General features: G+C 36.4%; 2 protein-coding genes across 2 annotated transcripts in view; one reads left to right on the top strand and one right to left on the bottom strand.

Moving 5' to 3' along the window:
• The window catches only part of beat-IIb (beaten path IIb), a 280,833-nt gene that overhangs the window by 181,426 nt on the left and 71,959 nt on the right, over positions 1-27,448 (bottom strand). Inside the window, exon 2 of the mRNA XM_075314342.1 lies at positions 2,553-2,767. Coding sequence (XP_075170457.1) covers positions 2,553-2,767 — 215 coding nt within the window. The remainder of the gene's footprint in view (positions 1-2,552; positions 2,768-27,448) is intronic.
• LOC142222027 (uncharacterized) lies at positions 18,015-26,631 on the top strand. Its single transcript, XM_075291950.1, has 2 exons — positions 18,015-18,152; positions 24,939-26,631. Exon 2 carries the CDS (start codon positions 24,943-24,945, stop codon positions 26,065-26,067), a length of 1,125 nt encoding a protein of 374 aa, XP_075148065.1. The 5' UTR covers positions 18,015-18,152; positions 24,939-24,942; the 3' UTR covers positions 26,068-26,631.

Below are 27,448 nucleotides of genomic sequence, written 5' to 3'. Positions count from 1 at the left end.
CAATTTACCTGAAATGGGAAATCTAAAGGTATTTTCGGGTCATACAGAGGTGTGCCGAAAACGGTGAGTATCGGTCCATATTTTAGTATAGCCCCCATAAGAACGATTTCCCGATTTAACTCCTTGGGTTTCTAGAAACCGTAGGTTTTATCTGATTTGCCTGAAATTGTAAATATTCTGGTATTTTAGGCTCACAAAAACGTGTATCGGATTAAGATTTTATCGGTCCATTTGGTAATGCCACCATATAGGCCGACTTCACTTCTTGAGAGTGTAAAAGGCGCACTGATCATGAAAATTGCTTGAAACTCAATGTAAAATTTTCAGATTTTTCTTCTACAGATTTAAGATTTAAAATCAAGACGTTATTTTATAATTTTCTTGCACACTTACAAGAGATGTTAATGATTCCTCTAAAACCTAAACAAAAATGGTTCTTATAAATCCAGAATCTGATATAGTCCTCATACGTGAAATCTTCAAATTTATCTTCGGGAAGTGTCCTCAAGTCCTCAAGCCCTCCTGAAAATTCAAAGGAAACCCTAATATTTGGTTCATGGTGGTGGGTATTTAAGATTCGGCCCGGCCGAACTTACTGCTGTATATACTTGTTTCATACTTTTAATGGGTATTTTAACTTTTTATACCCTGCGCCACATTGTGGAACAGGGTATTATAAGTTAGTGCATATGTTTGCAACACCCAGAAGGAGACGGGATAGACACATGGTGTCTTTGGCAAAAATGCTCAGGGTGAGCTCCTCAGTCGACATAGCCATGTCCGTCTGTCCGTGAACACATTTTTGTAATCAAAGTCTAGGTCGCAGTTTTAGTCCAATCGAGTTCAAATTTGGCACAAGTATGTGTTTTGGCTCAGCATAGAACCCTATTGATTTTGGAAGAAATCGGTTCAGATTTAGATATACCTCCCATATATATATTTCGCCCGATATGGACTTATATAGTCCCAAAAGCCAGAGTTTTACCCCAATTTGGTTGAAATTTTGCACAGGGAGTAGAATTAGCATTGTAGCTATGCGTACAAAATTTGGTTGAAATCGGTTGAGATTTAGATATAGCTCCCATATATATGTTATTCTGATTTCGACAAAAATGGTCAAAATACCAACATTTTCCTTGTAAAATCGCCACTGCTTAGTCGAAAATTTGTAATAATTACTCTAATTTTCCTAAACTTCTAACACATATATATCGAGCGATAAATCATAAATAAACTTTTGCGAAGTTTCCTTAAAATTGCTTCAGATTTAATTGTTTCCCATATTTTTTTACTAACTAGTGCATTAGCCGACTTAAATTTTGAGTCAATAGATTTTGTAGAAGTCTATCAAATTCTGTCCAGATCGAGTGATATTTAAATGTATGTATTTGGGACAAACCTTTATATATAGCCCCCAACACATTTGACGGATATGATATGGTATCGAAAATTTAGATCTACAAAGTGGTGCAGGGTATAATATAGTCGGCTCCGCTCGACTTTAGACTTTCCTTACTTGTTTTCTTTCAAATAGGTTAAAACCAGAGTTAGAATTCATATAATGGTACAAATTATTTAAATTTTTTCGCTAAATCCAATCTGAAAAAATTGTTAATTTTTGAAAATATTTGAGGTCAAACGTTTCAGGTAAGCGTTAGAGTCCATTAAAAATTATAAAAATTATTTATTCGACAAAATATAATAGAATTTTTTAATTTACATCCAAAACATTGAATTCGGATCATACCTAAAGAAGTGGAAGCAAATTCAGTGCAATAGTTGTTGAAATGGAGGACTTCCGTCTTATGACAAGCCCATGTTAAATTCATCACTTCTGCGTCAGTTTTGTACCACTTCCGGATCCAAAAAGAAAATTTTCATTACTTTTTTTGCGACGCTTTTTTGCTGGGATGTTATGTTAAGCTCTATTAAACTTAACTCATCAGATGAATTTGTTCAAAAACAAACATAACTTTTATACAATTAAATTTGAAGACTATATACATATATCATAAGTAATTTTGACTTAAGTTAAAAAGGGCAAGTGATTCCAACCCAGTGATTATTACAATACGATGAATTCGACTGAGAAACTTAAAAAAAAAAACATTGATTTTTATAAAGTTCGATTTTCCAATTAATTTAAGTTGACCACGAGGAATTGTTTAATATTTACCGATATCGGTTGGTTGACAAGCCATTACTCGAGTGCTGATGGCAATGGGACAACTGTTACCGATAGTAAAATATTCGTCATATAAAACTTTTTAATGTTTGCCACATACATCTTTTATTGCGAATTTTTCGCCTGCATATCGTTTCAATTGCAATTTAAAATGGTTTAATAGAAATTGTCTGATCTTTCCCAACATAAAATCCATTTCTGGTTATGTACAATAAAATACCGAGATTATATGTAAATCCCGGCTGAATCTCTTTTAAGTGAAACGACTGTAATCTGCCATCATCACCCATACCACTAGCAGACAATGCTGGATTTTTCACGATACAGTTATTTAAGCCCTATAGAATTTTCATTTTATTTTACTTACATCAACTTTTATGCCAGGATACGGAAAGACTTTTGTATTGGGATATTCATCGGGTGTATAACGAAAGAATTCCAATTGTCCACGATAGAATTTCACTGAATACAATGGAGCCCCCTCCAGAGAATATTGGCAGCGTAATGTGACCGATTGACTGCGTCGAACAGCAGGTGGTTCAATAAACAAATTGACATTTGTCAATGCTGCCTGCGAAGTATCTGCAATGATAATGAGAAAATCGAGATTATGGTTATTTTGTTTTGAGAATTAAATGAAAGCAAATTAAAATTTCATAAAAAAAGGTATCTTTTTTCAATTAAATTAAATAAAATTTTAATTGAAATTTAATTATAAATACGTTTGTATTTGTAGAAAATTCAGCATATATGTATTAAAAGATGAAATATTTATTTTAAGAATCTTATTTAATCATAAACCTTTATTGTGTTGACCATTATTCTTATATGTGTAGCGGTTGCAAATAAAAATGTGGCCAAATATGGCCTTCGGGAGATTTCCTTCAGCTACTGAATTGTGTGGAGTTTCTACAAGAGAAGGCCAGGAAATAGTTTTTTTATAAATATTTTCGTATGCCTTTATAAACCATGATGCGTTTCAAACCAAAGGATTTTAATTCTTGGATTATGTTCTTAAGCATTCCAAGCGATCGCTTGTGTCTGTGAATTTTTACAGAGTTGGTCTTCATATGTGCATGGTATTTTATCTTCATTTTTACGCCCTCTCCAGCAATCTCTGATGCTTGTTGAGGATATACAAAGCCAAATAAAATTCTTTTAGTTGGGTATGGTATGCTATCATTTTTTTAAATCATTTTGATTTAAATTTTGTCTTCTTTTATAGCAAATATTGGTTTTCTGTCCAAAGAGTATAAGTAAAAATGGGATACAATGGATTTCGAACGTAAATAATTCTTTCATAATTTGAAGATTAAAGAAAACGATTTGATTAGATAGCGAGCCACAATATTTATTTTAAGGCTATTTTAAGAAAAAAAAATTAATTTTAGTATTTATAGAAATAAAATTAGCATACACAACATCACTTAAATTTTTAATTGATTTAATTAGGAAAACTGAAATATAAAAGACGAATTTGGTAAATGTCGTGGTGCAATGGTTAGCATACCCGCCTTGCATACACAAGGTCGTGAGATCGATTCCTGCTACGACCGAATACCAAAAAGTTTTTCAGCGATGGATTATCCCACCTCAGTAATGCTGGTGACAAATTTCAACCGAAAGAATTTTTCTCCTCCAAGAGGCTCCGGAGGTCAAATCTGGGGATCGGTTTTTATGGGGGCTATTTATAATTATGGACCGATATGAACTATTCTTTGCATAGTTGTTAGATATTACATACTTACAGCTCGTACCAAATTTCAACCGGATCGGATGAATTTTGCTCCTCGAAGAGGCTCCGGAGGTCAAATCTGGGGATCGTTTTATATGGGGCTTTATAATTATGGACCGATATGGACCAATTTTTACACTGTTGTTAGAGACCATATACTAACAACACGTACTAAATTTCAACCGGATCGGATGAATTTTGCTCCTCGAAGAGGCTCCGGAGGTCAAATCTGGGGATCGTTTTATATGGGGGCTATATATAATTATGGACCGATATGGACCAATTTTTGCACAGTTGTTAGTGACCATATACTAATACCATATACCATATACGTACCAAATTTTAACCGGATCGGATGAAATTTGCTTCTCTAAGAGGCTCCGCCATTAAAATCTGGGGATCGGTTTATATAGGGGCTATATATAATTATAGACCGATATGGACCAATTTTTGCATGGTTGTTAGAGACCATATACTTACGCCACGTACTAAATTTCAACCGGATCGGATGAAATTTGCTTCTCTAAGATGCTCCGCAAATCAAATCTGGGGGTCGGTTTATATGCGGGCTATACGTAAAAGTGGTCCAATATGGCCCATTTTCAATATCATCCGACTTACATCAACAGCAACTATTTGTGCCAAGGTTTAAGTCGATAGTTTGTTTCGTTCGGAAGTTAACGTGATTTCAACAGACGGACGGACGGACATGCTTAGATCGACTCAGTATATCACCACGACCCAGAATATATATACTTTATGGGGTCTTAGAACAATATTTCGATGTGTTACAAACGGAATGACAAAGTTAATATACCCTCATCCTATGGTGGAGGATATAAAAATTAACAGCATTTTTGGAGCTATGGACATCACATACCAACCGGATCGGCAGCTATCCACACGGTTGAAAAAGACTGTTTTTCATATGTTTGGCTATAAACATTATATGTTTGGAACACAAATTTTTAAACACAATATTTTTGAGTGCAAGCATATAATGTTCATAAACTAGCATAACATGTTTGGGACATATATGTTAATATGTTAGAACATATTATGTTTGGGACATAAAATGTTTGTAAATATAATATGCTTGAATGCAAACATATATTAATTTAGAAATAGCCTATAAACATATATGTGTTTAGTAGCTTGGAGCGCTATTTAACAGGGAGCGATATTGAATTAAGTTGGTGGTTGTTGCTTGTTATTACAAAATTAACATTTTATTTTTCCTTGGGCAATTGATCAGCTACTTCTTTGATCCTTACAAACTGTGTGGTCCGCTGTTCGAGTCCCCGTCCGGCAAAAGGTAAAATTAAAATAAAAAAAATCATAAAATTGATTAATTTCTTCTACAATGTTTGTATTACAGAAAAAGGTGCTAAGAACTAAAAAATCTCGTGGAAGTGAGAAAGATGTGGGGGAATATACAATTGGGCAGAAACAAAATGTTGAGCATTCAGGTCGAAAACCTATGTTGTTAGCACCTATATTACCTGTTTATTTTCATAATTCATTATGATTGTAAATATATAAATAAATAAATAAAATTTTGAGCACAATATTGTTTTGGAGAATTTTTTTTAAGCATATAATATTTTTGGGTGCAAAATGCTTCCAAACATATTATATGGTCACATAATAACATATTGTTTTTTGGAAGACAACATTATTGAATTTGGATGCAAAAATACAAAATGTTTGGAACTTAGACTACCCAAACATATATTGTTTAGACCAATATGCTTTCAAACATATTATATATTGGAAGAGATCAAACATATAAATGTTTGGGCAATACCCAAAAATGTATATGCTTGAAGCAAAATATGTTTGGGAGTATATGTTACAGAAGCGATTTTTTGTGAGCGTGCAGTATTCTCAAAATGTCTACCCAACATCTGAATACGATTGGGGATTTAATTGATTTCTAAAACTGTAATAAACTAAATTTAGCATATACTAATTACTCTTTGAATTTTCTTTCGATTTAATCATTATATTACTACACCCTCAAAAAAAAATCGCTTCTTTAACATATGTTCCAAACATATTTTGCAGGAAGCACATATATTATTGCATACTGCCGAAACATTAATATGTTTGTTTTATGTGAACATATTATATGTTTGGAAGCATTTTGAGCCAAAAATATTATATGCTTGGAAGAATTTCCTAACATACTCGTAATTTTCACTTCCACGAATTTTTTTAGTTATTGGCACCTTTCACTTTTGTAAATTTTTTAAATTTTACCTTTCGCCTGCACGGAGAATCGAACCGAGGACCATACAGTTTGTAAGCCAACACACTATCCACTGGGCTACGTAGCTGTTATAGTCACCAGTAGATAATTATCGTTTTAAGTTACATTTATATAGCATAGTTTGCAGCGCCCACGAGCCTATGCAAACATAACATTATTTAACAGAAACATACATTTGTTTGCCACGTGGAGCAGTGGTTAGCATGTCTGCCTTGCATGCAAAGGGTCGTGGGTTCAATCCCTGCTCCGACCGAACATTTTTTTTTGTTTTTTTTTTTTAATTTACACATTTATATTTACACTATATTAATTTTTTTTAAATGAAACTTCGAAATGTGCGTTATTAAAGATTTATAGTCAGTAACAGCGCTTGATATAAACGAAATTGACTGATTTTTGGATAAAATATTATTTTTTATTGCAAAAATAACAATCTTGTAATAAAAAACTGTTTTTGTACAAAACTTTAAAATTTGGAAGGAATTCAAAAACTAACAAAAGAAGAACGTGGAGTCGAGTATAAACATACATACATAATTTTATAATATAAACATAAATTTATTTAGGAGTGAACAGTTTTTTACTAGCATTTAACACCATCGCTCTAAAATTCCTTTTATTTTTCTTTAATAATTCATTTTAAAGAAAATAAACTTTTTAAATTGTTTTAGCTGTAAAACTCGAACTTAATGCCCGCTTTTATATTTGATGGTGTCCGTCAACTCCTCGTGGACTACTTTTTAATAAAGAGGAACTAAAGTTTGTTTTTTACATTTTACTGTGTAATTTTTCACTATTTCCTCCTTATTTCATTTTACTGTCCCAACTCTAAAAAGAGTATAGTGCCCTTTCGTTATTTTTATGAAGACCCCTGATTTCTTTTAACGAACCAAGAAAAAAATTGTGCCCATAATGCCAAAATGATAAACAAAACACATGTCCACACATACATAAAATGCTGATCTCAAGGCGAAAACATAAGCTGTTTGTTTTTCAAATGTCTATTCTCTTGGTTCAGAATGTTTATTCTCTTTATTCAAATTAAATAATATTTAGACTTAAACATATCAAATTTTTGGCCTTATCATAAAACAGTTCTCCGAAACAAGATACAAGCGGTTTCACAGCAATTGTTCTCTTTTGACTCTTTTGCTGTGTTATATTGATATCTTTCGTCAACTCTCCCGGTTTCCATCTCTATTTCTCTCTATACTCTCTCTGTCGCTTTGAATAAAATATCACAACATATGTATGTTTAGTCGAAATTTGTAAATTTATATATGTTTGTATTCACACATATGATTTTTATGAAACATTCATGCCCCAAACATAATATATTCTAACATATTAACATAGATGTCCCAAACATTTAGTGTTAGTTCAGGAACATTACATGTTCGCACTTAAATATATTGTGGTTTAAAATCGTGCCCGAAACACATTTTGTTTATATCGGAACATATGAAAAACATATTTTTCTAACAGTGTAGTGAGGAGCACAGTATATACTTTAATAGTAGAAGCCATAAATACTGTGTACTCGTTCTCTTCCGAGAATCCTTGTGTTCTGAAAGCACACATAACACACATGACTTGTATGCTAAATAAACACTCCAACTTAACAACTTTTCATCATCATCATCAGTCATCATCATAAACATCAGAGTCATTGTCATTCATTCAACTTGCTCTATGTTATTTCATCATCTATGTTGCAACGAGAGAGAGAGATTTGCTTACACATGTTACATACTACATTGTACTGCAACTAGAAAATATGAGGTGCAACAAATATTTAAATGTAAATTTCTAGGGAAATTGTATAACATCGTTATGCATATTTTCTGAATTGTAGTAACAAGAAATTCCATGAAATTTATTTGCATTTGAGTTATGTGTTGATTTAAAGCTCTACACATATAATAAGTGGAATGTCTTGTAATTAGAGGACCAAGGGTAATGATTTATGTGGTATTATGATTTAAATCACATCATTACTAAAATTTTAATGGTTTATTTATCATTTAATAAATATTGCTCCAAGAAATCACAATTTTGGAAGAGTAAATTAAAAATGTTGGACTTTTTAGACATTTTGAGAATTTATTCCGAAAAAATTGTAACGGTCTCATATTTTTCAGAGAAGGTTGAAAACACACAGAAATGTCATTAGAATTACTAAGAGTGGAGAGTTATGTTATTCGACTTATAACTGGTTATCTTTATATCAAAGAACATTTTGTTTGACTAAGGCCAACTTGGAGTTAATACTTATGAAAAAATTTTCAAAATTAATTATTTCGATTTAAAAATTGTTGACTTCTTGTATCTTGACTACAAAGAAAAAATAGAAGAATTTGTACTTTAAGTCCTGTCTGAATTCCAAAATTTAAGTTGCCGTCAACACGTTTTTAAAGGACTTTGATAGAAAAAAGCTGATTAAATTTAAATTTGTTTCACATGATCATACAAGTGAACCCTATATGACACTAAAGATTATTTAATTATATTTTAGTTCATGGAATTGTTATGTTTTGAGAAAGATTACTTAACTTTAATAAATTTTGTGTACGTTAGATGAGTGAACTAAAAAAGGGGGAAATATAAATTCTTACAATTTATAAATTTAAATGGTTAGCATGCCCGTCTTGTATACACAAGGTCGTGGGTTCGATTCCTGATACGACCGAACACCAAAATGTTTTTCAACGGTGGATTATCCCACCTCAGTAATGCTGGCGACATTTCTGAGGGTTTCAAAGCTTCTCTAAGTGGTTTCACTGCAATGTGGAACGCCGTTCGGACTCGGCTATAAAAAGGAGGTCCCTTGTCATTGAGCTTAACATGGAATCGGGCAGTACTGAGTGATAAGAGAGAAGTTCACCACTGTGGTATCACAATGGATAGAATAGTCTAAGTGAGCCTGATACATCGGGCTGCCACCTAACCTAACCTACCACACACACGCACTTCCATAGATTTTGTCTTTACTTTAACAATTTTGGTATTGATTCCGAGCCAAAGAAGCGGAGAATACAAGTAAGGATACTTTTAAGACACAATTCTCTTTTAAATTTTGGTTTTGTGTACTTGCTTTTAGGAAGCAAATTTTAGTTTTTCGTTTTTTTCAGTTTTTTCTTCATATGCTATCAAAGTCCTTTAAAAACGAGTTAACGACAACATTATTTTCCAAATTAACACTCGACTTCCCGTAGAAATTATGCTATGTTTCAAGTAAAAAACGTCTTTAAAATAAAGTGCTAAAAAACATGTCATATTTTTAAACGATTTTTTGCTTTGTAGTCAAGATGCAAAAAGACAAAAAATTTAAAAACAATTTCATTAATTTTAAAGAATTTTTCTGGATTAATAAAGTCAACTTGATCCCAACAAGTTTTTCTTTCATGTTATGATACGCATTTTTAAGTCAAATTACTTAATTATAAGGACAATACGACTTCATTGAAAAGTTTATCGACTTTTTGACAAGGAAAAAAACGTTATATCAGAGAAATGTGTCTTCAATGCTAAGAAAAATTTGCATTCGTATTTTAATGACATGAAATCTTTAACCTCACAACAAAATTTTTTTCAGTGTAGACTACTAATTTATAAAAAAGCAACGATAAGTAGTTCCAGACTTTTTTCCAGCACAAAATTTCGGTGTTGTTCTAAAGGCACAACTTTGAAAGCACTTCCAAAAATGTCCTCACAAAGAAGTTAATTATTTTAACTATGCAGGAAGTTGTTTTAATTCAATGTTTTATAACTCGTTTTTTTCGTATTTTTAATGGGTAATTTGATTTTGGTTAATAGGTTAAAAAAGAGTAAGGGTTTATAAAATGGTACAAATTTTTCAAATTTTACCGCAAAAATGCTAAATTCATTCCAAAAAATTTTAATAATTAAATAATTTTTGAAAATATTGGAGGTGAAATGTTTCAGACAAGCGTTATAATGCATTAAAAATCATAAAACCTTATAAAAAATGTATTCGGGAAAATATCACAAAAATTTTTAATTCACCTTATGATAAAGAAACTAACTTACAAGTTCGAAGACAATGTTAGGAAATAAAACATGTAAGGAAAGTCTAAAGTCGGGCGGGGCCGACTATATTATAGCCTGCACCACTTTGTAGATCTAAATTTTCGATACCACATCACATCCGTCAAATGTGTTGGGTGCTATATATAAAGGTTTATCCCAAATACATACATTTAAATATCACTCGATATGGATAGGATTTGATAGACTTTTACAAAATCTATAGACTCAAAATTTAAGTTGGCTAATGCACTAGAGTGGAACACAATTTTAGTAAAAAAACAAGTATATAAAGCAGTAAGTTCGGCCGGGCCGAACCTTAAATACCCACCACCATGAACCAAATATTAGGGTTTCCTTTGAAATTTCAAGAGGGCTTGAGGACTTGGGGACACTTCCCGAAGATAAATTTAAAGATTTCACCTATGAGGACTATATCAGATTCTGGATTTATAAGAACCATTTTTGTTTGAGTTTTAGAGGAATCATTAACATCTCTTGTACGTGTGCAAGAAAATTATAAAATAACGTCTTGATTTGAAATCTTAAATCTGTAGATTTTCACCCGAGAAGTAAAATCTGGAAATTTTACATTGAGTTTCAAGCAATTTTCATGATCAGTGCGCCTTCTATACCCTCAAGAAGTGAAGTCGTTCTATATGGAGGCATTACCAAATGGACCGATAAAAACTTAATCCGATACACGTTTTTGTGAGTCTAAAATACCAGAATATTTACAATTTCAGGCAAATCGGATAAAAATTACGGTTTCTAGAAACCCAAGGAGTTAAATCGGGAGATCGTTCTTATGGGGGCTATACTAAAATATGGACCGATACTCACCGTTTTCTGCACACTTCTTTATGGGCCGAAAATACCTCTAGATTTCCAATTTCAGGCAAATTGGATAAAAACCTCAGATTCTAGAAGCCCAAGAAGTAAAATCGGGATATCGGTCTATATGGGGGTTATACCAAAACATGGACCGATACTCATCATTTGTGGCACACCTCTTTATGGTCCTAAAATACCTATAAATTTCCAATTTCAGGCAAATTGTATATAAAGTACGGATTCTAGAAGCCCAAGAAGTAAAATCGGGAAATCGGTCTATATGGGGGCTATACCAAAATATGGACCGATACTCACCATTTTCAGCACACCTCTTTATGGTGCTAAAATACCTCTAGATTTCCAATTTCAGACAAATTGGATAAAAACTACGGTTTCTATAAGCCCAAGACCCCAAATCGGGAGATCGTTTTATATGGGGACCATACCAAAACATGGGCCGATACTCACAATTTTTTGCACACGTATTTGTGGTCCTACAATACCTCTAGATTTCCAATTTCAAGTAAATTGAACAAAAACTGCGGTTTCTATAAGCCCAAGAAATAAAATCGGGAGATCGGTATATATGGGGACCATACCAAAACATGGGCCGATACTCACAATTTTTGGCACACGTATTTGTGGTCCTACAATACCTCTAGATTTCCAATTTCAGATAAATGTAATAAAAACTGCGGTTTCTATAAGCCCAAGAAGTAAAAACGGGAGATCGGTCTATACGGGGGCTATACCAAAACATGGACCGATACTCACCATTTTTGGCACACCTCTTTATGGTCATAAAATACCTCTAGATTTCAAATTTCGGGCAAATTGGATAAAAACTACGATTTCTATAAGCCCAAGACCCCAAATCAGGTGGTCGGTTTATATGGGGACTATATCAAAACCTGGACCGATATATCCCATCTTCGAACTTGACCTGCCTGCAGACAAACGACGAGTTTGTGCAAAATTTCAGCACGATTGCTTCATTATTGAAAACTGTAGCGTGATTACAACAGACAGACAGACAGACAGACGGACAGACGGACATCGTTATATCGTCTTAGAATTTCTCCCTGATCAAGAATATATATACTTTATATAGTGTTACAAACGGAATGACAAACTTATTATACCCCCGTCACCATTCTATGGTGGTGGGTATAAAAATATGGGAAACATTTAAATCTGAAGCAATTTTAAGGAAACTTCGCAAAAGTTTATTTATGAATTATCGCTCGATATATATGTATTAGAAGTTTAGGAAAATTAGAGTCATTTTTACAACTTTTCGACTAAGCAGTGGCCACTTAACAAGGAAAATTTTGGTATTTTGACCATTTTTGTCGAAATCAGAAAAAACAAGTAAGGAAAGTCTAAAGTAGGACGGGGCCGACTATATTATACCCTCCACCACTTTGTAGATCTAAATTTTCGATACCATATCACATCCGTCAAATGTGTTGGCGGCTATATATAAAGGTTTGTCCCTAATACATACATTTACAAAATGTATAGACTCAAAATTTAAGTCGGCTAATGTACTAGGGTGGAACACAATGTTAGCAAAAAAATATGGGAAACATTTAAATCTGCAGCAATTTTAAGGAAACTTCGCAAAAGTTTATTTATGATTTATCGCTCGATATATATGTATTAGAAGTTTAGGAAAATTAGAGTAATTTTTACAATCTTTTGACTAAGCAGTGATGATTTTACATGGAAAGTTTTAGTGTTTTGACCATTTTTGTCGAAATCAGAAAAACATATATATGGGAGCTATATCTAAATCTGAACCGATTGTACTCCTAGTGCAAAACTTCAACCAAATTGTAGTAAAACTCTGGCTTCTGGGACCCTATTAGTCAATATCGGGCGAAATATATATATGGGAGCTATATCTAAATCTGAACCGATTACTTCCAAAATCAATAGGGTTCTATTCTGAGCCAAAACACATACTTGTGTCAATCTTGAAGTCGATTGGACTAAAACTGCGACCTAGACTTTGATTACAAAAATGTGTGCACGGACAGACGGACATTGCTATATCGACTTAGGATACCACCCTGAGCGTTTTTGCCGAAGACACCATGTGTCTATCTCGTCTCCTTATAATACCCTTTTCCACAGTGTGGCGCAGTGTATAATTATATATTGCCCTCGGCAACTGCTACCGCAATGCAAAGTCATAAATAGGTTTTAAAATTCGGGGAGGGGCTAAAATTTTTCTTGGGGGTCTAAGCCCCCTCCCCAGAGGTCTTCCTTCGCTTATGATGGAGGCTATATCCAAATATGGATCGATACTCACCATTTTCGGCACACCTCTTTATGGTCCTAGAATACCTCCAGATTTCCAATTACAGGCAAATTGGGTAAAACCTACGGATTCTAGAAGCCCAAGAAGTAAAATCGGGAGATCGGCCTATATGGGGCTATATCAAAACATGGTCCGATTTTCGGCACATCTCTTTAGTTTCCTCGAATACCTCTAGATTTCCAATTTCAGGCAAATTGAATAAAAAACTACGATTTCTATAAGCCCAATACCCCAAATCGGGGGATCGGTTTATATATAGGGTAAGTGCAGCAAATGTGGTATAGGCTGGTAATGTGGTATAGTAGCTTTTTTCTCTATCTAACAACATACGAAGAACTAAACCAAGCTGAATAGATTTTGGCTGTCAGAAAATGAAGCTATCAAAGATCAATTTGATTTTTGCAACTCTTTCTTTGTGCCAGTTGAAAGAATTCACATTTACCCGTGCTCGAAGGTTTTTTTTTGGTGGTTCTTAATCATTTCGTTTTGTGTGAAGATATATTTTAAATTTATTAATTTTCGGATGTAAATAACTGAAGAGTACTAAATAAGCATAAATGTATGCAATTGCGATACACATATTGCATTTATTTTTTTTTTTACAAAAAAATCTACATTATGGTGTACCACATTACCTGCACATTTTATGAATACGTGCTTAATGTGTTTTTTAATAAATTCGCAAATATATCCGAAATTATGGGTTTCTAAGTTTTCGCTCATAGTTGCGTGGATGGCTAACACTAGTAAAATGAATGTGGTAAAATCTTAGCCTCGTCGAAGAAAAACAAAAACTTTGGCTTTCGAAAAACAAATGGGTATACCACATTTGCTGCACTTACCCTATCAAAACCTGGTCTGCGTGCAGACAAAACGCTATTCTGTGCCAAATTTCAGGACGATAGCTCCTTTATTGAAAACTGTAGCGTGATTACAACAGACAGACGGACGGCCATGCTTATATCGTCTTAGAATTTCTCACTGATCAAGAATATATATTTACTTTATATAGTCGGAAATCGATATTTTGATGTGCTACAAACGGAATGACATACTTATTATACCCCCAATCTTTATATTTATTAAAAAAGGTTGCATCCATTATTTAAGTATTCAAACGTTTTAAATAGATGCGAGCAATTTATCCTAAACCATCTTCTATTTCATACAGTACTTCTATTTCATTCAGTACTTATGAAATCTGAAATAGTTACCATCATTCTACATTGTAATCTCTTTCATATCACACTCATTTGTTCTTTCGTAGTACAATTTTATGCTCGAACATTTACAAATTATGATATATTACAGTACTTGAGAAAGCCAACAATTATCTACACCAATCATAATTTCAATTAAACTTTTCCATAATTTGTATAACAACATTTTCGAATTGACCAACCAACCACCACCACCTCCAGGCAAACCAAACAACACAAACGCCCAGTCCATTACTATTAATGTCCGTTAACATGCCATCCTCAATGGCATGAGTAACAGAAATAATGATGAGTTTTCCAACAGATTTACCACAGGATAGTTTTGTGCCCTCATCATACATGGGGGTATAATTAACATTATTTTCTTTAATATTTCTCCCTATCTAGTTCCCCTGATGCCTTGATTCGGCACTCCTTGCTGAGCTGGCACTCAGTTATGTGGTTTCAGTTGAGTTCAAAGTTCCAACTGATACAATGGCAACTGGCCACTGGAGTCAAATCAAGTGAAGTCAAGTAGAGTCGAGTGGAGTGGAGTTTAGTTTATTTTACTACTGCTACACTGTTAACCGCACCCCTATAATTATGTATATTGCGGTTAATATTTCAATTGATGTGTATGTTATGTATACACTGATAAAAATGAATTTAGAAATTTGGAAAATCGTTATGTTATTAGTTCTTGAAATATTTTTTTTGTGGATGTATGTTTTGTTTTATAGAAAGGATTTTTAAGAAGACTTCTACCATAAGGTGAGTGTAGCACCCCACGATTTTTCGAGTTTTCTACACCACTCTAAATAAGCAAGTAAGGAAAGTCTAAATTCGAGCAGCGCCGACTATTTTATACCCTGAATCACTTTGTGGATTCACATTTTCGATACCATCTCAAATACCTTCCAAGATGTTGGGTTCTATATATGAAGGTTTACATTCCCATTTACATTTTCCGTTTATATTTTAGACTTCTACAAATTCTCTTGGCTTTAAATTTAAATCGGCTAATTCCCTGGGGCGAAGTACAAAGTTAGCAAATTACAAGTATATACAGCAGTAAGTTCGGCCGGGCCGAATCTTAAATACCCACCACCATGTATCATATCATAATATTATAGTTTCCTTTGAAATTTCAGGGTGGTTTGATGACACATCAGTCAGAGCAGTTCAACCAGTACACTTCACGAAGATAAATTTAAAGATTTTACCTATGAAAACTATATCAGATTATGGATTTCTAAGAACCATTTTTGTTTGAGTTTTAGAGGAATCATTAACATTTATTGTAAGTGTGCAAGAAAATTATAAAATAACGTTTTGATTTGAAATCTTAAATCCGAGAAGTAAGATATGGAAATTTTACATTGAGTTTCAAACCATTTTCATGATCAATGCGCCTTCTATACCCTCAAGAAGTGAAATCGGTCTATATGGAGACCTTACCAAATGGACCGAAAAAAAACTCCAATATATGTTTTTGTGAGCCTAAAATACCAGAATATTTACAATTTGAGGCAAATCGGATAAAAACTACGGTTTCTACAAATAGGAGCAATGGGGGCAATACTTAAACATGGACCGATACTCATGGTTTTCGGATTTCCAATTTCAGGTAAATTGGTTAAAAACTGCGGATTCTAGAAGCCCAAGAAGAAAAATCGGGAGATCAGTTTTTTTGGGGGCTATACCAAAACATCGGCCGATAGGTTAGGTTAGGTTATGTGGCAGCCCGATGTATCAGGCTCACTTAGACTATTCAGTCCATTGTGATACCACAGTGGTGAACTTCTCTCTTATCACTGAGTGCTGCCCGATTCCATGTTAAGCTCAATGACAAGGGACCTCCTTTTTATAGCCGAGTCCGAACGGCGTTCCACATTCCAGTGAAACCACTTAGAGAAGCTTTGAAACCCTCAGAAATGTCACCAGCATTACTGAGGTGGGATAATCCACCGTTGAAAAACGTTTTGGTGTTCGGTCGTAGCAGGAATCGAAACCACGACCTTGTGTATGCAAGGCGGGCTTGCTAACCATTGCACCACGGTGGCTCCCTCGGCCGATACTCACCATTTTCGCCGCACCTCTTTATGGCCCGAAAATTCCTATAGGTTTCCAATCGCAGGCAAATTGAATAAAAACTACGGTTCCTATAAGCCCAAGAAGTAAAATCGGGAGATCGGTCTATATGGGGGCTATACCAAAACATGGGCAGATACTCAACATTTTTGGCGCACCTCTTTAGGGTCCGAAAATACCTCTTTAGGGTCACGCAAGTTGGATAAAAACTTCAGTTCCTATAAGCCCCTATATCAAAACATGGATCGATATAAGCCATCTTCGAACTTGACCTGCCTGCAGATAAAAGATAAGTTTGTGCAAAATTTCAACACGATTGCTTCATTATTGAAGACTGTAGAGTGATTACAACAGACAGAAATGGTTATATCGTCTTGGAATTTCTCCCTGATCAAGAATATATATAATTTATATAGTAGAGAATATATATACTTTAAAGCCCACCAGAATCCCCCATCGATTTTTGTTTTCAACTTCCGATGCAGTCCTTTTGGACAAGTCCACAAACATTTCTTCTAAAGCGCATCGTGGGATCCCCCAATGATTTTTTCCACTCCCGATGCAGTCCTCTTGGACAAGTCCACAATCATTTCTTCTAAAGCACATCTTGGGATCCCTCAATGATTTTTTTCTACTTCCGATGCAGTCCTTGTGGACAAGTATTAGAAAGTACGCAATCAGGCTATTTTAAGTGCAAATTTTGGACAAATAAATTTCACAAAAAGAAAATAGAAAATTAATAAAAAAGTAAAAAAATAATAATAAAAATAAATTCCATGCCCGCTGGGATTTGATTATCTAATTTTTACAATTTGAAAAACATTTTCGCTCCGACCAGGGATTGAACCTGGGTTTGCTGGCACCATAACAGAACGCCTTAGCACACTCAGCCACAAACGGCATTGAACATAAAGCGTCGAAAGGTCAATTCAAATTGTTTAAGTTCAAATTCGTATGGTCAAAATTTATTCGTTAGATGGGGACTTAAAATATTGTAAAATGATAATTTCCCCCTCGTTAGAAAATGTACCCTTAGCTCTGGATGCAGCTCTGTGCTTTCAGCACAATTCGTTACATTTTTCTAACGAGTCGCGCCATTACCGTCTTGTGGCGTCTAACTTTTGTTATTATTCGTTACTGGATTACGTCCGTCCAACGATTGTTTTGTAAAAGGTAAATTAATCTCCCAAAAAATTCAATAAAATTACGTTTTATTGAAACATTATTGAAAAGAAAAACTAAATCCTTGTGTTTTTATTTATTTTATTTCTCGGTGCTACGCAATCATTGGTCCAATCGAGCCGGATACTTGCTTACAGCAATTAATAAAGGGTTTTCTTTTTCTTTTCCAAAGGAAAGTGATCATCATTGTGAAGCAACAACAAAAAGCAGACACTTTGCAGCCATATTTGTGAAGGATTTATATTGAAAATTTATTTAAATAATTATTTATCAACACACAGGTGCGTATGTCAGTGTTTTATTAAAATAATTGAGCAAATCGCGAGTGTTTTAAATTTAAACCGCGGTCGTTTTACAACATTGATTCAATTATTTCGTTTTGCCGACGGCAAATTGCATTTCAAAAAACACACATTCGTTGCTACATACGTACGTACATTTCTTTCGTTTGTTTAATTTCGTTTTGTTAAATGATATTCAAGTGAAAGAATAATCAAAATAAAAAGTGAAAAATCTATTGTATATATTGGTGTTGTGTGGTGAATTTAAACGTTGACAGTGCTTATTTACTTCAAAACATTATTTGCAATTACGTTGCCTTTAACTTGAAGTAAATAAAACAATAACAAAATACACGCAGACTCCAAAGGCTCTGTTGGTCGTATTACTATTGTAAACAAACATCAATCGTCACTGCAGTCAACGTTTGAATTACATACCTACGTATGATCAGTGATACACACACGTATATACATACATATTTTTTTTGAGCTGTGTTTCTTTGGTTTATTTGTTAACCCTCACGGGGCCGCGAGTCGTAAATATTTTGAAGAAAATTATAAAAATTTTTGAAATTGAGTTTTTTGGGTTATCGTGTTGTATGACCCATTAGCGTTACGCGCATTAGTAAAAATTATCGTTTTGGTCACTGTGCACCCTACAGGCGGTCCGGTACGATCGTATAATTTTTATTTTATCGTATATATTACGTATATATATTTTTATTTCTATATTTTTTATTATTTGTGATTTTTAATTTTTTTTGGGGAGATTATTTGGCGTGGAAGTGTAGAGGTGTATTTTACAGTCCGTGCACCCTACATTTGGTCTTACAGACATTTTTTAAAATTTCTTATAAGTTGTTGAATTTTTTTGATTATTTGGTTTTCGTGTGTGAAATTTTGATACAAATTGGCGGCAGTCAGTATTCTTCGGTACACTGAGCGTAATTTTCGTAAATTCATTCTTACACTGAGAGAAATAGTTTGAAAATTTTAGTAGAATTTTGAGATTTTTTGAATTCAACTTGAATAATTTGCCCATTTTTTTGTACACGGGGAAAAATATTTTGTGATTCGGTACTCTGAACGAAAATTAATTGTCTCTACACTGAGAGAAAAATAGTCCAATAGTTTACAAATTGTTTGAAATTTTTGATTTTAAGTTTTGAAGTGGTTGTTTTACGAACAATTGTTTACACTTCAAGAAATTTTGTGGTAATTTCGGTGCAGTGTGAGAATTTGATACACTGAAAGAAAAATTTTGTAAATTTTTGTTTTTGCATTTTTGGGCATTTTGTGCAAATTTATTGATTTTTCGGCCAGTTTTCGCTGTCGATAAGTGCGTGTTCACATACTTTACGAGTTTTTGTGAATTTTTGTGACGCTAAATTATTTTCAATATGCCAGTTAATACATTCGCGCGATTCATTAGAGCCGCTGATGCGGTTGTGAAGTTTGGGACACGGGTTAGCTCTTTGAAGGAGGAGAATTTAGATGTTTATTCTCTAAGGGCTCAGGTCGAAGAGGCGAAATCACTCTGGGAGAAAGTGAAAGAGAGGTATGAGGAGTGTTTAGACGATCTTCAGGAGGATTCAGATAAGGGAAAGGTAGAATCTGCTGACGGCAAGTATGAGGCAACTTATGATGCCTATATTCGTATTGTTTCCTCTATCGAAAGGAAAATAGACGGTCTAAAAGCCGTTCCTAGGGCGTCAACTCCTATACAGCAGGCCGATGTGGCGGATATTTCTGCTCGTTCTGGTAATGTGGATGTATCGGGAAATTCTCTTTTGTTAGGTGTTGACCATGGTGCGGTCCATAGTTTGGCTTTACCACCATGCGATATTGAGGTTTTCGATGGTGACTTTCAGTCTTGGCCAACATTTAGGGATTTGTTTACTGCTGTTTATGTAAAAAATTCCCGTCTGAGTGATATTGAGCGCTTGTGTCATTTGCTCAAAAAGACTAGTGGCGACGCCCGTGAAGTTGTAAGAAGATTTCCTCTCACTGATAGGAGTTTCGAGTTAGCTTGGAGGACGTTAAAGGAAACTTATGACAACTTGAGAATTTTAGTCAGCAATCAGTTGAAACTACTTTTTGACCTTCCGGTCTTAGACACTGAGACAAGTTCTGGGTTGAAGAACTTGCAGCGTGGTATAAATGCATGTATTTCGGCGATGGCTGTGAATAACGTTCCTACGAACGATTGGGATCCGATTTTGATATATTTGTGTGTGCAACGTCTACCGAAGATTAGTGTTACTTTGTGGGAACAGGGTATAAGTGATAAGTCTGCGTTGTCGTCTTGGGTGGACATGGATCGTTTTCTTACGGAAAGGATTCAGACACTCACGTGTCTCCGCGATTTGAAGGGTATCGATGCTTCGAAGAAAACTGATGGCAGGAAACTGCGAACGCATTTTACGAATGCAGCTCCGAAATCTTCGCCATCTAGGTCGCGTAATTCGCAATACACTTCTCATTCTTCTAGAGATTCCGTCGATAAGATGTGTGTTCTTTGTCCACGACAAAGCCATCATCTTCGTGTTTGTCCGAGATTTAGGAATCTTTCTGTGAATGATCGGTTGACTGCTGTGAAACGGTACCGCTGTTGTTTCAATTGTCTATCTCGTAGACATGACGTTAACAACTGTGCTACATCTCGCAGTTGTGAGAAGTGTCAAGGAAGGCATCATACTTTGCTTCATCGAGATTCTTACCATTCTACGAATGTGGCGACTACGTCCTCGACAGTTTCGGCCGCTCGTCCTACGGATTCTAGTGGTTTGATTGACCCGCAGCCTTCCACTTCGTCTGGAATCGTGTCTGGTACTTCGGCCAGGCAAGTGTTTCATGTTTCCCAGAACAGGTCGGTACTATTAGGGACGGCTATGGTGAACATCGTTCATCAGGGTATGACGTACCCAGCTCGGGCTCTTATTGACCCAGCATCAGAAGCCTCCTTTATTACCGAAGATATGCAAAAGTTGCTTAGAATTTCGACAACGAGTGCGGTGTCTTCAATATCAGGCGTGAATCAATCGGTTTCGATAACTTCTCGCGGTATTTGCCCTCTGAGTATAGGGTCACCAATAGATGAATCGGTCTTGGTAGAGGCGACTGCGTTGGTCCTGCCTAAGATTTCTGGGAATTTACCGTCTTTCCAAGTGGGTCGGAATTATATGTCACGTTTGCCTAATTTACGTTTAGCTGATCCTAATCTGTTCGATAGTCGTCCGGTTGATCTATTGTTGGGGGCAGACGTGTATCCCAGAATTATATTACAGGGGGTTCGGTCTGGTATTTTAGGATCGTTGATTGCTCAACAGACAGTCTTCGGTTGGCTCATTACTGGTTCAATTCCCACTTCTAATGTGACGGTTTTTTCAACGACTGTTGAATTTATGGAAGAAGATGGTCTTGACAAGACTCTTCTTCGGTTTTGGGAATTAGAGGACTTACCAAGACGGGCAATTTGTTCTCCCGCAGATAAATTTTGTGAAGAAAATTTTAAGAATACCACATATAGGGATTCCGATGGAAGATACGTAGTGACTCTTCCGATAAAACCCGAATTAAAGGGACAAGTTTTGCTTGGACATTCGCGGACAAGTTGTTTGAAGCAGTTTATTCGTGGTGAGGCTTCGCTTTTACGAAAGCCTGAAACAAAATTAATGTATGACGGGGTGATTAAAGAATATTGGGACTTGCAACATATGAGACCAGTGTCGTCGACTTCTCCTGCAGATCAAACTGTGTGTTATTTGCCACACCACCCGGTAATCAATCCGGACAAATTGACGTCCAAACTTCGAGTTGTCTTTAATGCTTCGCATAAGACCTCAAATGGTAAAAGTCTGAACGACATTCTTTATGTGGGACCCACATTACAATTGGAATTGGTTCATTTGATTTTGAGGTGGAGATTTTTCAGATATGTTTTTAATTGCGACATCACACAGATGTACCGCCAAATTAGGGTAAATTCGGCCCATACTTCTCTGCAGCGAATTGTCTTTAGGGACTCCCCACAAAAAGATCTACAAGACTATGAGCTGCAGACCGTGACATTTGGAGTGAATTGTGCTCCCTATTTAGCCATACGGACGTTATTGCAATTGGCCGATGACTCCGAAGATGACTATCCCCACGCGGCACATATTCTACGAAGGTGCATGTACGTGGATGATGTTTTGACAGGGTACCATGACGTGGATACTGCTGTTGAATCTAGGGACCAATTGATTAGAGTACTATCATCGGCAAAGTTCGAACTGAGGAAGTGGACTTCTAATGAGCTAGCCATTTTAGAATCGCTTTCGGCTGACCATTTGGTTGACGCCAAATTACTGGAGTTTGTTGAAGCTAGTAGTTCGAAGCCGTTGGGTATTAGGTGGAATGCGCAGTTGGACTTATTTTATTTTGAGATGAAACCGATTGAGCGAAAATCTCGGTTTACGAAGAGAGAGGTTTTATCGGCTATAGCTAGGCTATTTGACCCTGTTGGCTGGCTGGGGCCAGTTATTATAGTGGCGAAGATAATTATGCAACAGGTTTGGTTGGATAAGATAGGATGGGACGAGTCTCTTCCGTTACAAACTGAGCGACAATGGCGAAAGTTTGTCGAGACCTATCAGGATGTGAATCACGTTCTTATTCCTCGATGGGTCAATTACTCCACAGACTGTGAGGTAGAATTACATGTTTTTTCCGACGCCTCGGAAAAAGCATACGCGGGGGTAGTATATGTTCGTGTGGTTACGCCGCAGGGACATATCTTCACCCATTTGCTATCTTGTAAGACTAAGGTAGCCCCCATCAAATCTATATCTTTGCCACGTTTGGAGCTTTGTGGGGCAGTTTTGGCCTCAGAACTTTACAAGTCTATAGCCAGGGAGTTAGATATTGAATTTCGACGTGTTTATTGTTGGACGGATTCTACGATCGTCCGCTCTTGGCTTCGAAAGACGCCATCTACGTGGTCTACTTTCGTTGCGAATCGCGTATGTAGGATTCAGGAGAATACTGGGGGACAGAATTGGTACCATGTTCGCTCTGAGGACAATCCGGCCGACTTGGGAAGTCGCGGAGTGTCGCCTGCAGAGTTGGCGGTTTCGTCGCTTTGGTGGCATGGACCAGAGTGGCTCTGCTCAGATAGTTCTCAGTGGGATATAAATGATTTCACCCCTCTTGAGACTGACGTTGAGGTACGGGCGGTCAGGACTCACGCATCATTTTTTACGAACTACGAGGACATTTTAGAGAGGTTTTCTTCGTTAGATAGGGCTCTACGAGTCATCGCATATATATTTAGGTTTTATCACAGGACCCATTATTCACATGCTAGTCGAAATGTGTATCACGGCACGACGTTGACGGCAACCGAATTAAAGGCAGTGAGATTACGTCTAGCTGTTCTTTCTCAAAGGGCTCATTATCCAGATGAGTACTATTGTTTGAGGGAAAAGAAACCGTTAGGTTCCAGGAGCTCGTTGTTGTCATTGAATCCATTCCTGGATGAGGAGGGGGTTATGAGGTTGAATGGTCGTTTGAGTAGGTGTCCTACCCTGTCGTATAGTGAGCGACATCCAATTATAGTGCCGTATAATAGTAGATTCGCTAGGTTACTAGTGAAATATGTTCACGACATATCTATTCACGGAGGGAACCAGTTGGTTCTACGTCTTATTCGGATTGAGTATTGGATTCCTCGTTTAACATCTTTGATTAGATCGACTATTAACCGGTGTAAACGGTGTCTGTTGGATAGGAAGAAGTCTTGTACGCAGATCATGGCGGCTCTCCCACCGGAGAGAACTGTACTTACCAGACCGTTTACTACGACTGGCGTTGATTTTGCGGGGCCTTTCGAAATTAAGTCATTTATAGGGCGCGCATGTAAGATAACAAAGGGTTATGTTTGCGTTTTTGTATGCTTTTCGACGAAGGCCATACACTTGGAAGCCACATCAGACTTGTCTACGACAACGTTTCTGGCCGCTTTTCACAGATTTATATCTCGACGCGGTTGTCCCAAGACCATTTTTTCGGATAATGGTACAAATTTTGTAGGCGCTTCACGCGAAATGGAAAAGGATTTGAGATGTGTTTTTAAAGAAGGACGTGATAAGGTGTGTTCCGCATACCAGTTTCAGCAGCTTTCCTGGCAGTTTATCCCTGCCGGGGCGCCACATATGGGTGGTCTTTGGGAAGCTGCTGTCAAAAGCTTCAAGACGCATTTTAGGAAGCATGCATCAGGATTCAAATTTACATTTGAAGAGTTTTCGACTGTTCTTTCGAGAATTGAGGCTTGTTTAAATTCTAGGCCGTTGTGCCCAATGAGTGAAAGTTCTCAAGAATTGGTAGCACTTACGCCTGGCCATTTTTTGGTAGGATCTCCGATCTTGGCGCCTCCTGAACAGTTAGAGGAGGAATCACCACTTCATTTGGTGCATCGATTTGGGAAAATGAAGGCGCTGTCGCAACAGTTCTGCTTACGGTGGAAAGATGAATATTTGAAAGGCTTACAGAAAAGGTATAAATGGAAATTTCCGCAGCGTGATATCGAAGTAGGGGACTTGGTAGTAATTCGTGATGAGCAATTGCCTCCTACATCGTGGAAATTAGGTCGTGTGGATGACGTCCACCCAGGATCTGACGGTCGCGTTAGAGTTGCAGACGTGAGAACGGCAAACGGTGTTGTAAGACGACCGGTGGTAAAATTGGTCATACTGACCGAATAGTTTTCGATCGTTCATATAGTAAGCGTCATCTTTCTTTTCGCAGTACAATGGAAGATATGAGGGAAATTATTAAGACTCTCCCTGATTACGAAGATGACGTCCCGATGTCCGATGAGGAAAGAGAGATTTTAGAAAATAATGTTGCACCGGTTCTTCGCGAGCCGTTACCAGCCATCGAGCAGGTCCCTGACGTCGGGATGACCCCAGTCGTCGCCTCTTCACAAGGGGTAGTACCGACGCAGAAAGTTGTCCCTCCGTCGGGGGCTGATACGGCTCCTGCTGACGTATCCGCAACCAACGTAGCCAAACCATCGTCATCCCCTACGGGGACTGCCCAAAAGAATTCAGGTGTGAATAAAAGAGGGCACTCGAATGTCTGTGTGTTGTGTATGCGAAGTCACAATCTACGGTCGTGTCGCAAATTTTTGAACATGCGTTTGGAGCAACGATTGCGCACTGTAGTGTTGCATCGGGTATGTTCAAACTGTCTGGGCAGGTCTCACATGCGATCGACCTGCAATAGTCGCGAGAGGTGCCGCGAATGTGGAGATAGCCACCATACGCTGCTACATTCATTTGACCAGCAACAACGTCCTTCCGCTCAAACCTTGTCGACGAGAAAGTCCAAGTCAAGTTCGTCCGTTAACTCGTCCGCGTACTGTATCACGAATACCGCTCCCATATCTGGTCCGATGTTGGTTCTACAACCAACCGTCACGCTTGGTCCCACTATAGTCCTCTTGCTTGTCTTGTCCGATCGTCGAATTCCTGTCCGAGCTGTCCTCGACCCGTGTGCGGGGTACAGTATGATTTGTAGAAGTTTAGCTCTCAGCCTACGGCTTGTCTCAGCGATGACGTCGCATGACGCATTTTGTCCGCTTGTTGCTGTCTCCCGACACAATGCAGAAAGTAAATTGGTTTTTTCTGCCCGGGTAACAGACCTGACCCGTGTTGTCACCCCATCGTCGTCGGCTCCAGATACGATACGGGAACATTTCGAGTGTCTCCAGCTGGCCGACCCAAGGTTTTACCGTCCTTCCGGGGTGGGGTTGGTTCTAGGGCCCGATGTCTACGCACGGGTTCTAAAGACACAAATATTTTCGAGTCCTGGATTCCCATTGGCGCAGCTAACGATGTTTGGCTGGATAGTGTCAGGTCAATGCCAACCATAAGTGTCGTAGGTCATCCTGGCCAATAACCCAGACACTGCAGACCCTCCGGGTCAACGGCTCTACGAGCATTTAGTTAAGAATTCATGAAGTTTGAAAAAATTTAAAGAACTAATAAAAAAAAAATTGCTCAATTTGAAAATGATACTGACAACGCATTTTATATTTATTTTGATATCAATATATTGTACATATGTAATATTCTATGAATTAATGAATTTCAATTACAACATAGCTGGATGTTGCAAGGCGGGCGGAATGTTTAAGTTCAAATTCGTATGGTCAAAATTTATTCGTTAGATGGGGACTTAAAATATTGTAAAATGATAATTTCCCCCTCGTTAGAAAATGTACCCTTAGCTCTGGATGCAGCTCTGTGCTTTCAGCACAATTCGTTACATTTTTCTAACGAGTCGCGCCATTACCGTCTTGTGGCGTCTAACTTTTGTTATTATTCGTTACTGGATTACGTCCGTCCAACGATTGTTTTGTAAAAGGTAAATTAATCTCCCAAAAAATTCAATAAAATTACGTTTTATTGAAACATTATTGAAAAGAAAAACTAAATCCTTGTGTTTTTATTTATTTTATTTCTCGGTGCTACGCATTCACAAATGTTTGTGATATAATCGTAATACGACACCAAGGAATGACATTCTAATTGCTTCTCGAGATGTTCTTTATTAGTATGAACGAAAAAATAAGAAACGCAGGTTCAAATATCACCAGCGGCAATTTTTTTATCAAATATTTTTCTAAAAAATATTTTTCTATGCTATGAATCGTTTTAATTTTTTATTTTCGGCATATATTTTCGTATAAATATAATTTTTCAATTAAAAATCAACAAAAAAAATTAAAAATTCTCGTAATTTGCAAAACCTTCTCAAAAGAACTTCCATGGAAGCGAAAAAGTCAAACGGCACATGTTCAAATCCCAGAGGGGATAAAACTTATTTTTATTATTATTTTTTTTACTTTTTTATTAATTTTCAATATTTTTTTTTTGTTAGTTTTCTATTATTTTGTAAAATTTAATTGTCCAAAATTTGCACTTAAAATAGCCCGATTGCGTTCTTTCTAATACTTGTCCGCAAGGACTGCATCGGAAGTAGAAAAAAATCATTGGGGGATCCCAAGATGCGCTTTAGAAGAAAAGGACTGCATCAGTCCTTTTGGACAAGTCCAAAAAGTTGGAAAAACTCGATGGGGGGTTCTGGGATGGGCTTTAAAAGAAATGTTTGTGGAACAACTTCCATTTTTTTTGCTGGGAAAATAATAGTGTAATAAAAAATATGGTTAAAAAAATATGAAATTGGTTGAAAAAAAAAATTTCGCGTTTTAAGTTTCTTCATTCAAATTAACTTCCAGGGCACAACTTCTA

Source organism: Haematobia irritans, chromosome 1, assembly GCF_050003625.1.
Source record: "Haematobia irritans isolate KBUSLIRL chromosome 1, ASM5000362v1, whole genome shotgun sequence".
NCBI lineage: Eukaryota > Metazoa > Arthropoda > Insecta > Diptera > Muscidae > Haematobia > Haematobia irritans.
This window is presented reverse-complemented; position numbering and strand designations above follow the sequence as displayed.